This window comes from Vitis riparia, chromosome 3, assembly GCF_004353265.1.
Source record: "Vitis riparia cultivar Riparia Gloire de Montpellier isolate 1030 chromosome 3, EGFV_Vit.rip_1.0, whole genome shotgun sequence".
Lineage (NCBI taxonomy): Eukaryota > Viridiplantae > Streptophyta > Magnoliopsida > Vitales > Vitaceae > Vitis > Vitis riparia.
In genome coordinates, this window is record NC_048433.1 from 1,134,504 (window position 1) to 1,147,817 (window position 13,314).

The 13,314-nt window shown below is 36.0% G+C and overlaps 1 protein-coding gene across 2 annotated transcripts in view; it reads left to right on the top strand.

Moving 5' to 3' along the window:
• Nucleotides 1–13,314, top strand: part of LOC117911487 — a 36,239-nt gene that overhangs the window by 11,271 nt on the left and 11,654 nt on the right. For both annotated transcript variants that reach the window (XM_034825886.1, XM_034825887.1), the window contains 10 exons: nucleotides 827–995; nucleotides 1,080–1,178; nucleotides 1,428–1,505; nucleotides 1,584–1,643; nucleotides 1,753–1,910; nucleotides 7,289–7,490; nucleotides 8,601–8,720; nucleotides 10,820–10,899; nucleotides 11,031–11,141; nucleotides 12,590–12,688. In XM_034825886.1, coding sequence (XP_034681777.1) covers nucleotides 827–995; nucleotides 1,080–1,178; nucleotides 1,428–1,505; nucleotides 1,584–1,643; nucleotides 1,753–1,910; nucleotides 7,289–7,490; nucleotides 8,601–8,720; nucleotides 10,820–10,899; nucleotides 11,031–11,141; nucleotides 12,590–12,688 — 1,176 coding nt within the window. The remainder of the gene's footprint in view (nucleotides 1–826; nucleotides 996–1,079; nucleotides 1,179–1,427; nucleotides 1,506–1,583; nucleotides 1,644–1,752; nucleotides 1,911–7,288; nucleotides 7,491–8,600; nucleotides 8,721–10,819; nucleotides 10,900–11,030; nucleotides 11,142–12,589; nucleotides 12,689–13,314) is intronic.

Here is a 13,314-nt window from a genome sequence, read left to right on the forward strand (position 1 = left end):
AGTATGTTCCTTGTTCCTTTTTGTTCATTCTTTCATCCTAGTAATGATTGTTTATTTTCTCAAAAGAACCAAATAAAGAAAAAAAAAAGGAAGAAGGAAAAAAAGGTGGTATTCATTACAACGCAATCTTCAAACCCACTAAGCAGTAAGATGATATTTGAAGACCTCATTTGTTTGACAGTTTATCAAACTGTTGAAGGGAGTGGGGCTACCTTGGTTTTTAACTCAGGGAAAACCCTTTGTGGTATGGGCTCAAGGTTGAAATGCCTTGAAACTCATGTCTTGTAATATGGGCCACTTGTGAGGCAGATGCTTCATACCTAGTGGTTTGCCTTTTCTTGATTTTTATTAATATGCTAAAATGTCTAAAAGATCTTTTGGCACTTCATTTTACATTGACCATTGCTCATAAATATTTTCAGCATTTCATAATTGTTATTTGTATGGTTTTATTTGTGGTGCTTGACCTTTGATTTTAGAATCCCAATCCACTACTTCAGTAAACTGAGACATTCCTCAAAAATTTAAAGAACTGTTTTCACTGGAGAGAGGTTTAATCTTAGCAATAAGTTAAACAAGAATATGCAAAAAGATACTTGCACTTTGATGGCCTTGTTTAATTTATTTATTATTTTCACTTTTGCATATTCTTGTAAAAATGATATTAGCAATTTGATGGCCTTGTTTAATTAATTAATTTTTTTTTTCATTTTTGTGGATTTCATTTTTACTAATTGTAGGGGACAATTGTTTCATTGCAATAAACTGCTTTGTGGTAATTGATAATCTATTGATAAGTGGATTGCACTGTTGCACTGTTTCTCAGGGAGGGTTGCACTTTGTTTTCCTTGACTGATGTCCAAGAAATAGATGCAATAATATCAGGTTTCAATGCTTTTGAAACAAAGGAAGCAGGCCCACTAATTCTTACATGGGCTGTGTTTCTCTGCCTTATTTCATCACTTCCTGGAAAACAGGAAAATAGTGTGCTAATGGTATGTGGCTTTTTGTTTCCTATTCTGGATTGTATAAAGAATATAAATATGTTTTTCATTTTTTGTTTTAATTTTGTTTTCCAGGATATTGATCATGTCGGTTATGTTCGTCAAGCCTTTGAGGCTGCATCATTGAGTTATTTTCTTGAACTTCTTCAAAGTGACATATTGAAGGATTCAGATGTAAGTTATTCTCAGTTGATAGTTCTAAATTTTTGTGGTGACTGGTTAATAGTTTTATTTATTTATTGATTTATTTATTTATTTTGTTTACGTTTTGGCTTATGCTTCTGCTCATGCTAAAGCATGCAATTTGTTGCCTAGACTAAGAATAATGCTGATGCTTGCTGTTGCAATTGTGATAATATAATGGTATTTTCATATCTTCAGTTTTAAATTTCATTTCTCTCTCTGTTGTTGGTCTTTTTTCAGGGACCTGTTGCTGGTTATAGGAGTGTCTTGAGAACTTTTGTCTCTGCATTTATTGCATCTTATGAGATAAATGTTCAGGTAGCGGTATTATGCATCTTTAGCTTGTAAAGAATTCATCAAACATCTCCTAATTTATCCCACCTGTTTATGGTGCAGCTAGAGGACAATACACTTAAATTGATACTGGATATTCTTTGCAAAATTTATCGAGGAGAGGTTTGGATGTGCAATGTTTTTCTGTTGATATTTCAGAGAAGCTTCTTTCATCATTATATCTTCTGCTTATCTTTCAGCCATTGGAGATTCTTTTCTGTGAATGATGTAGGAATCTCTCTGCAATCAGTTCTGGGATAGGGAGAGTTTTGTTGATGGTCCTATTCGGTGTCTTCTTTGCAACTTGGAAGGTGAATTCCCGATCAGGACTGTGGAACTTGTTGGCTTTTTATCAGCTCTTTGTGAAGGAACTTGGCCAGCAGAATGCGTGTAAGTAGAATTTGTTATGATTTTATTGGTCATCCTCTTGGCTTCATTCATGCTAACTTGTCTGCCATGAAACATTTTTTTTTTCTTTGGTTTTTTGAGCCTCTTGGCTTCATCCATGCTGTCTGACATGAAACCCTTTTTTTTTTTTGTTTTCTGGAGGGTGAGGTGGGGTATTTAACTTTGTAGACTCCAATATACACACACACACACGGCAGGCGGAATAGGAAATATATCAAGGAGTTGGAGAATGAGAGGGGCTTAGTGCTGAAGAATGCCGAGAGTATCACAGAGGAGATCTTACATTACTTTGAAAAGCTTTACACAAATCCTACAGGAGAGTCTTGGGGTGTGGAAGGATTAGATTGGTCCCCTATTTTGGAAGAGAGTGCGTTAAGGTTAGACTCCCCTTTCACCGAAGAAGAGATTTCTAAGGCCATTTTTCAGTTGGATAGGGACAAGGCTCCGGGGCCAGATGGCTTTACTATTGCCGTATTCCAAGAGTGTTGGGATGTGATTAAGGAGGAGTTGGTGAGAGTGTTCGCTGAATTTAATAGGAGCGGAATTATCAATCAAAGCACTAATGCCTCTTTCATTGTTCTAATACCCAAAAAGAGTTTGTCAAAGAGAATATCAGACTTTAGACCCATTAGTTTGATCACTAGTCTCTACAAGATAATAGCCAAAGTGCTCTCAGGGCGTCTAAGAGGGGTTCTACATGAGACCATCCACTATACTCAAGGCGCTTTTGTTCAAGGGAGACAAATATTGGACGCGGTTCTTATAGCGAATGAGATAGTGGACGAGAGAAGACGGTCAGGGGAGGAAGGCGTTGTATTCAAAATAGACTTTGAAAAGGCATACGATCATGTGAAGTGGGATTTTTTGGATCATGTGTTAGAAAAGAAGGGGTTCAGTCCTAGATGGAGGAAATGGATGAGTGGATGTTTATCTTCGGTATCTTATGCAATCTTGGTGGATGGTAGGGCTAAAGGGTGGGTTAAGGCATCAAGAGGATTAAGACAAGGCGACCCTTTATCCCCTTTTTTGTTTACTTTAGTCGTAGATGTATTGAGTAGGATGCTTATGAGAGCTGAGGAAAGATATTTGATGGAGGGTTTCAGGGTGGGTAGGAATAGAATTAGGGTGTCCCATTTGCAATTTGCTGATGACACCATATTCTTTTCTAACTCAAGGGAGGAAGAGTTGCAGACTCTGAAGAGTCTTTTGTTAGTGTTTGGGCACATTTTTGGGCTCAAGGTCAATCTTAACAAGAGTAGTATTTATGGCATCAATCTTGATCAGGTTCATCTTTCAAGATTGGCTGTGATGCTTGATTGTAAGGCGTCCGGATGGCCTATTCTCTATCTGGGTCTCCCTTTGGGCGGGAACCCTAAGACGTGTGGCTTTTGGGATCCAGTGATTGAGAGAATCTCAAGTAGATTAGATGGGTGGCAAAAGACCTACTTATCCTTCGGGGGGAGGATAACTCTTATCCAATCTTATCTTACCCATTTGCCAAGTTACTTCCTTTCCTTATTCAAAATTCCCGCTTCAGTGGCTACAAAGGGATTTTTTATGGTCAGGGGTTGGGGAAGGCAAAAGAGATCATTTAGTGAGGTGGGATGTGGTGTGCAAACCGAAGACAATAAGGGGTTTGGGTTTGGGGAATATTTCTTGGAGGAATCTCGCTCTTTTAGGGAAATGGTTATGGAGGTATCCTAGAGAGGGTTCAGCTCTTTGGCATCAGGTCATTTTAAGCATTTATGGTTCACACTCTAATGGTTGGGATGCTAATACTTTAGTCAGATGGTCACATCGCTGTCCTTGGAAGGCTATTGCTCAAGTCTTTCAGGGGTTTTCTTTGATTACTCGGTATGTGGTAGGAAACGGGGAAAGAATTCGGTTTTGGGAAGATTTGTGGCGGGGGGACCAACCTTTGGGAACCCAATATCCAAGACTATTTAGAGTAGTCGTGGATAAAAACATTTCTATTTCTTCAGTTCTCGGTTCATCTCGGCCTTTCTTGTGGAATTTGAATTTCCGTCGTAACCTGTCAGATTCTGAGATTGAGGACTTAGAAGGCCTCATGCGGTCTCTTGATGATTTGTATCTCTCTCCTTCGGTCCCAGATGCCAGATTATAGCCATTATCCTCTTCAGGGCTTTTTTTAGTCAAATCCTTTTTTCTAGCATTATCTCAATCTTCTGGATCTCCTCAGAACTTTCCTTCAAAGTTCGTGTGGAATTCTCAAGTTCCTTTCAAAGTGAAGTCCTTTGTCTGGTTAGTGGCACACAAGAAGGTGAATACTAATGACATGTTATAAGTGAGAAGACCCTACAAAGCCCTTAGTCCTGATACTTGTATCCTGTGCATGAAGCACGGGGAATCAGCAGATCACCTTTTTCTTCATTGTTCCTTGACGATTGGGTTGTGGCACAGGTTATTTCAGTTAGCTAAGATGGATTGGGTTCCCCCAAGGAGCATATATGACATGATGTCCATCAAATTTAAAGGCTTCGGTAATTCTAAGAGAGGGATAGTTTTGTGGCAAGCTGTGAGCATAGCTCTAATTCGGGTTGTGTGGTGGGAAAGAAACGCAAGGATTTTTGAGGATAAAGCAAGGAATTCAGAGTTCCTTTGGGACTCTATTGTTTTCCTTGCTTCCCTTTGGCTTTCTGTTCCAAGGCATTTAAGGGGACTCCCCTTAATGTGATTCAGTTGGATTGGATAGCGGTGTGTACTCCATAGGGATTGGTCCTTAGTGGGAGTTCGTTTGTTTTATGTCTATTTTCCTGTAATTTAGTTGTCTTTGGTGGGAGGATTTTTCATCCTTCTTCTTGTACTTCTTTTTTATATTAATATATGTTTGTGGCGTTTCCAATCAAAAATATACACACACACACACACACACACACACACACACACACACACACACACACACACACACACACACACACACAGACACATACACATTTAAACAGAAATTCTGATATGTTTATGGTGGGATGTCTTGACTTTTGCCTTACTAGTCTTTCAAAGCTTGTGACTGCAATTGAGCCTTGAAATAAATATTTTACAAGAGCTCATTGCTTTGGGTTTATGCATGTGTGTTATGCCATGTAGCTTAGGCATCTAATTCTTTCCCCATTGGATTGTATTCGGTTTATACTTGATATCAATGCTATTTATTTCTGTGTAGTTACTTGTCGACCTCCCATGTACTAGGGGTTTGTTCCCTTTTGGCGTCTTAATTATATTTTTTTTTACCTATAGATAAGTGATTTGGGCATCAGTTTCTATTGTTGTGTGACTTGTGGTCTCCCCCTTATTTCTATAGCTTGGTGAAATGTAATCTACATGGATCTTTTTTTTTTTTTCTCCTTTTTGATAGACAAACAACAATATTATTTATAATACTTGACAATACACTTAAATTGATACTGGATATTCTCTGCTTGGTTCTTTTCAAACATTCACAGTCCAATCATCCTTAGAGTTGGCAATTGGCAATAAAAAGGGGAAGGAGACACTTAAGCAAGATTCACCATACCAAATATCTTTCCAGAGCTTCACTCTTCTACTATCCTTCACAGCAAAATTAGTTCTGCTTTTAAAGACCTCCTGTCCTTCCTTTATGGCCTTCCACAACCCAACACAACCATACCCATCCTCACTTTGTGAGAACTCCGACTACCTGTTCTTCCTCAAACTTTCCCATAATGACCTGCTTCCACAAGGGCTCATTTTTTGCTGCAAACCTCCAACACTATTTGCCAGGATGAGCCTTGTTAAAGACAAATAAGTCTCTAATGCCAAACTCTTCTCTTTTCTTATCCATGCAAGGAATCAACTATCTCACCAAATGAGACTTACTCTCAAAGGCTTCACTCCCTGAAGAACGCCCCTTCAATCTTCTCATTCCTTGTTGGGATCATGGATGAAAATGTTGTCGATATTCAGCGATATTTCCATGAAATATTGTGCTGCAGTGGAGCCCAACATGATATCAAGAAGGATATATTGATTGGTGGATATTTCAGTTTTTTTCCAGAATTATTGGCGATGTTTCCAAATTTATCGATTTTATCCTGATTTATTGGGATTTTTGGGTGAAATTATCGCTGCTTTGACCGGTCAACATGGGCCAACACCATTCAAATCCAGTCAAATGCGCAAAAATGAATTGAGAGGAATTGAATCCCGGTTTGCATGCCAAGTTCCCAAGTAGTTAACCAACTGGGCGATTTAGTCCTTTGGTAACAATTTAAATATAAATCATATTATTCTTTATAGGATTTAGCTTTGATATATATATATCTATGGAAAAACAAGATAATGAAATATTAATTTTAATTATTTTATTTTTAAATTTCTTTTAATTGGTTGTTAAGAATAAAAAACTATAAATCATGACATGATACATATATCATCATTTTATTTTACACCATTGAATATATTTGAATTAAATAGATCGTTATTTTAATGTTAAATATATTTTCAAGTTGGACATATAATTATCAAATATCATAACATTATTATTGAATAATATTTAAAATATAGTTTAATAATAAATCTATATTTACAAAATTCATATTTCTTATCAATGCATAAGACATTATTTTCGAATATGACAAATTATATCAGATATATCAATTTTTTCAAAAAAATAATTTCAAAATGTCTATTATTATTTGTTATATCATTGAGTTTTTCCAACATTTCCACGAGTTTTGATCAATTTTTACCCACCGATATTTTATGTCAAAATATCCATCAATAGTTACCAATATACCCGTCAAAACTGATATTTTCATCCTTGGTTGGGATAAAAAGCATGCTGAGTTGAATTGACTGTCTATAAATGAGATTCCTTGTTTTTTTTGCATTTATGATTAGATGATTTGCTGCATCTACTATCTACTATCTACTATTTAATGTATGTTAAATTCTGTGATAGACATTGTAAAATCTCATAGTAAAAAAGTGGAAAAAGTAAAGTAAATGAGAATCACATTTCTATTATCATTTTCCTTTTGTCACCAGAGGATTCGGGATTAGTTGTTATGCTATGTAATCCACAATAAACCATGCGTCCCACTATTGATTATTGAGGGGGCTATAAATCAGCTCAATGCTGATGGTAATACCACATACTTCTAGTAGTAAATATTATGCAAAATGAATGAACTATTGAGGTCATTGGATCTTGGGTGCATGGATTTTCTAGTGTGGATTGTCAAACCTCTCCATATAAGACTTCCAATTTTTTTCATACCTCTTTCTTTGGCCATTTTCCCAAGCAACATGTGGAATAAGGTCTGTTATTTTATAATTTGTTAATATGTAGTCCTCATTTTCTGTCTTTATTTTGTTCACAGGTATAATTTCCTTGATAAATCTGTTGGCATATCATCCTTGTTAGAGATTACTAGTGATTCCTTGGTGGATAACATTTCTCAGATTATTGAAACACGGGTGCCACTGCATGTTCCTGGGGTTGAAGGATTAATTATTCCTAGTCAAACACGTGGTCATGTTTTGAAAGTGATTGATGGCAATACTGCTCTAGTACGGTGGGAGGTAAATAGGCAGAAGTTTTCACCTTTATGACTTATTATTTGTTTATTTCTGTATGTTGATTCCTTTGTTCTTCTTGGCAAGGAGATTTGTTCATACTATGCATTTAAATATTCTTGAGTGCATTTATAGAAATTAAAAGGTACTCTTTGATGTGAGTACTCTAGTGCATTGCATTTCTTCTTTGGTCTTCAATATTTTGTTATTCTTCTACCTTCCTTGTGTAGTTGTGGGTTGGGGGGTGGTTGGGGTTGTTTGTGGAAGGCATGCAACGATTCTGTAGAGATGCTCATGCAAATAGTTATAGGATCCATCCTGCTGAATGGTCTAGGATTTTGTTCATATTTTTATGGTATTATGTTGTATGATGTTGAAATCCGAGCCCCTCTTAAAGTTTATTGATTGTTTCCCTGTGAATCGGGTCAAGGGAAATTTAGTCAGTATAAGATACTTTCTGATTTACATGAAGGCGTTGATTTCATTGTGTCAATTGTGCATCATGGTGCAATCCATCCTTTTAAACTAAGTTTTATGTCATCTATTGATATAAACAATTCTGTTTTTTGCTAGTTTTTTGTGTTGACCAGAAATGTTCTGTGATTTCACAAAGAATGATATTGGTTTCATCTCTTTTTCTTCTGGCAGCTTTGTTCATGTATTAATGAATAAGATGGATTTTACATCATCTTGCATGTGATTTTTTTTTTTTTTAAATTATTTTTTCAGCACTTCATTTTTGTCCTGCCATGTTGAATTCTGTGTTTAAAAGTTATGGACTTTTCCTTGGTAAATCATACCTGGAAGTTTTAACTAGAATAGGGGAGGTTCTTTCCCTTCCAGATTATTTATTCAGTTATTCCACATCTCAAAATGTGTTTCTATTATTGGTTCAACATGTGTATTTTTATTGGTGAAGGTGACCTCAATTAGGACAATGCTTGGTTGTGATGATTTGAGTCACTAACACAGCTCATACACTTTTAATATATTATGAAAGTCATTACTCTAGCAACACAAAGTGTGATATGCTTATTATGCTTATTATTGAGTGTTCCATTTGGATTTTTTTTAAACAATCCTCTTTATTTCATAATGTGAATCATTTTTTTGTAGTACACACAATCTGGGGTGTTGGTGTTGCTTCTGCGTTTAGCCCAGAGGTTGTATTTAGATTGCAATGAAGAAGTCCTTGTTACCCTGGATCTGCTCTGTCGACTGGTATCCTTTAACACGGTAATATGTTATTGAAGTTCCTTTTGGCATTATTTTCTCACTTGTCAATTTCTTGGATCAATGCTTTAATCTCATCACTTGCCCCCAACTCCACACAAGCACAGATACACAAGTGTGATACGGAGCTTGCAGTTGAACAATTTATTCTGCTTAATGTTGCTTCTGTATTGATTTATGTGATTAATACTCCATAAATTCTTGAGCTATAAATTCCCTTAACATTTGCATGATAACTTTATATTTATCAACTTTATGCTGCTTATGGGGCCATGGTGCCTAATATATCTTACTCTACCAGTGGATTTGATTTGGATTAAGATTAGTTATTTTTTGGATGTATCATCCTCTTATAAATGTTGAGAACTATCCTAGAGCTACATGATTACACTCAGAGTGTTTTATATGGAAGTGTGCAATGGACTGCATTTGATGGTTGCTCAAATGACCAAAACAGCTTAAAATCTCAAATAACATTCCTTAAATGTTTAATTCAGTCTTCTTATTAACTTGTCATATGCACCTATCACAAAAAAAAAAAAAAAAAAAAAAATGTAAAACTGTCATACATTACTTAGCTTGATTATAATAGACTTGCAGCCTAATTTTTATGTTATAATTATTGCTTTCCTATTGGATAACATGGTGTTGCCATGGGGTGAACAACCTCCTTCCTCTAATTCTAGTTTTCCATATTGAGCTAACACACATTAATTCAATCTGTTATGCCCCTTGTTTTCATCTATTTTCTCATCAGTAACCAAGTTGACTTGGAAAGACTCAATTAAAGGAAGTCATCTTTTAAATTGCCATTTCCCTTGCATTCTAAATGAGACTTGTAGCTTGTCTATTCAAATGGAATCAAGTTTTTGAAACTTTTATTTCTGCTACCATTGATCCTTGTGCCAATTGTGCTGCCACTGTGCCTCAGTTTCTGGTGTGTTAAATTGGCTACTGTCCTCAACTTCTCTTTCCCAAAGTTTTTTTTCTTTAATTCCTGGATGAGTTTCTTCTCATTGTAATTAATCAGCTTTAAATTCATTTATGTCACCTTCATTAACTGCTGTGTGCTAGAACTAGATCCTGCATTACTTGGATCCAAGTTTAAAGTATAACAGGCTGCATACTTCAACTAATCTCAAGCTGTTTGATCTTGACACTTGAGACCCTTTTTGCTTAGGTTTCTCCTGGATGCTATGAATGCTCCAGTAAGCTCAACTTCTTGCAGTTGTCTTCATTTTTGTAGGTGTTTCTATTAACCATTTCCCACCACTTACACAAAACAAAAAAAAAAAAAAAAATTATATCTGCCAACTTGTGAAAGATAATCTGCTCTAGCTAGCCCCTGGTGGGAAGCTGCATAAAGTGTTGACTGTCAAGCCATTCATTTGGTAAAGTATTCAACCTCTTAACTGTTCCTAGGGGAGCAGATTGTCACAAGATGTTTCAAATGAGCCTCCTCATGGGTTTATATAGAGCCCAGGAAGCTTTTGGAGACTCCTACACTTAGCCATTAGTAGGAAGAGTGTGGAAGGTTCTAGAGATGCCTAAAGAAGTCCACACATCTCTACACTATGGTGGAAGGCATGAGAGAAGTCCAAGGCTTTCTAGAGAATTCTAGAGATCTCTTGTATATTCTTGTACATAGAATTGTGTAGGGTGTTCTAGAATATTCTTGATTTGTAAGGAACCTTCCAAGGTTCCAGAGAGTTCCATTGGTGCCTATAAATAGGTGAGGCCTCATTTGGCCAAGGTACCAAACAAGTGAGTTCCCAAAGCACTTGTAAAGCTTTCTTTGAGAAATAAAAGCTTCCTTTGAGTAAGGCTAACTTAGCAAGATCAAGGGTTTGGCTTGTCTAAGTGCCGCATGAGCTTAGGAAAAGACTAAGTTCGTGACAAGATGTTGTCAAACATATGTGGAAATGGTGAAGGATAAATATTCTTGTTCTTACCTGCTACCATATGGATGCCTTCTGCCATAATTATCTTCTTTATGGTTGACCTGGCAAATGGGTTGGAGATTCTTTTTTACCCCTAATATATAGTAACTTGATTTTCTTGTAACAATTATGTCTAACCAAAGTGGAATTTATGATGTCTAGGCTGTTTCTTTTGCTTTGATGGACATTGGAAACTCCCTGCATGTTCAAGCAACTCGCATGAATGCACACATGGAAATGCAGTAATATACTGATTCAAACTCTTTATCTCTTCCTTCCAGACAAGTTCATTTTTTATTGATTTTTTTATTTTTACTTCAGTGGCTTTTAGTTATCTTTAGTTTTTCATATCCATTCCTTGTTATGACTGCAGGGTTAATATGGTGGAGATCATTTGCACTTTGATAAGAAATTTATCCCCTAATTGGAGCAGTTCTTCAATGATGGCCATGGGTGTCAGCATTTTAGAAAAAATGTTAAAATGGTAAAATTTCATTGGGTGGATTATGTGCATTAGTAGGCGTTTGTTTACTAATTGTGGTTTGACATTTTTATGATGATGGAATCTAGTCATGGCTTTTGAAAGAATTGTTTTGTATCCAGTTATGTGGTGGTTCTTTGCTATATTAAATTTTACATTTTGCAGTTAGTCTTTTGTGGTGGTTACAATAACACAATGGGTGTAACATGCTTGGATTTTCCTGTTAGTTTGGTGAAGTTGTATATTATTGATTATTGTATTTTTACTAACCTATGGCTTGTGAAGAGTTTTTGGTAGGACTTGTTGGTTCTTTGTTCTTGATTCACAATACTACCGAGAGAGAGAGAGAGGGAAGGGGGGGGGGGGGGGGGGGGGGGGGGGGCGTGCAGCAATAGGGAGTTGAACTTTTGCCTACTTTTATGGCCCTAAATTTAATTTTCTAAGATCTTAATTTCTCAATTAATTGATTTAACTTAGTATTTAGAAATATAAAAAGTACAGAAAATTAACAATCACATACAACAAGACACCAGATATACATGGAAAACCACTTATAGAGCCTCAACCAAAACCTTTGCAGGTATAAAAACTATGAGTTTATTGATCATAGAACAAGTTCTACTAAATGTGAAAGAAAAGTACATAGTTTTACTTGGTTTGGAGGCTACCAACCCTCAATAGATTTACATTGACCAACACCTACGTTTCTTCTTCATGTCCTTGATGGAACATTCCCTTGTGCCCCTTAGTAGATCAACTCAACTCAGTGCTGAGGCTAAAGAGAATTGAAGCACCTACCATTAAAGATTGTTCTTTTTCTAGGACTCTCTTGACAACTTCTAGAGTATCAGCTTTAGGTATTTGGTAGGAAATCACTAAGTTTTGTGGTCACGTTATATTAGGATACCACTTGATATGAAAAATAGAAGTTTTCTTTTTGGAATTTTAAAAATAATTTTTCTGAACAAAAAGTTTGGGGAGCTTAAATGTCCTCTAGTGGGGTGCTTAAGTGCCCTTCAGGACACTCGAGCATCACTAGTTGGATATTCAAATGTCCTATCCTAATTTCCTTATTTTTGCCCCATAAGTTGGCTTCGACACTCTAATCAGTGTTCATTCGTTCTTAGTGTACTTTTTAGTCCTTTCTCAACTTAAATTGATCTTCAATTTGCCATTACTTTGACCTAAATTTAAAGTCAAAACTTACTTACCTGTGCCTCCATCTTGAAAGTCTTTAATTTGTTTTTGAGGATAAGTCTTATTGGAAATTAGACAGTTCTGAATCGATGCATTTTTGAAACCAAATTGTCAATCTAACTATTACATATGGTGCTTTTAGTTAACCCAAAACTTTCTCTTCCCTTGTTCAAAGGTTTATTTTCTTATTCCTTTTGTGTGTGATGTTTTTAGTATGTTTTGTTTTATGACTTCTTTTTGTTTTGTTGCTCCAGTTCTCCATCTCATGTTACAGCCGTGGCTCTGAAGGCAAACATATTTGATTTGGCTTCTAAGACAAGTACATTTGAAACTCTCTTTACTGGTTCAACAAGGTGAAATTCTACAGTTGTATATTAAACTATTCAACTACATTTCTGAGAAATTAGGAAAACTACATACTTGTTTAGGTTAAAAAGCTTTTATTTAAATTATCAGATGTGTAGACCTTTTACTTATTCATTTGTATGTTTTGTGAAGCTGATTTTCTATGGTCATCTTTTCTTATTCAGGCATCATATTAGAAGATTCTGATTATAGTAATTACATGGAAATTAAACTTACCATGCATTGTTTTCTTTTTCTTTTACTGCTTCTCTCTCTCTCTCTCTCTCTCACACACACACACACACACACACACAGAGGGAGAGAGAGTTAATAGCAGCAAAAGGCTGTACCAAACTTAAGAGCCAAAAAGCCTTTCAATGGAGAAAGAGAAGGCGTGTGGGTGTGCACAAATGCACTCCTCAGGTCCCTATAAGTACTATTTGTTAATGGGTATGCATACTGTTTCTAGCTATTCTGCTTTAGAGGCTTTTTTTTTTTTTTTTTTTTGCTGTTTCCAAAACAAATCAACTCATCTCTGCATTAATCTGCTGCTTAATTCTTGTGTCTTTGTACTGGATACTGTGTTGACTAGATGTTTTGTGCCACATATGCAGGTGGAGCTGTATTATAGTTT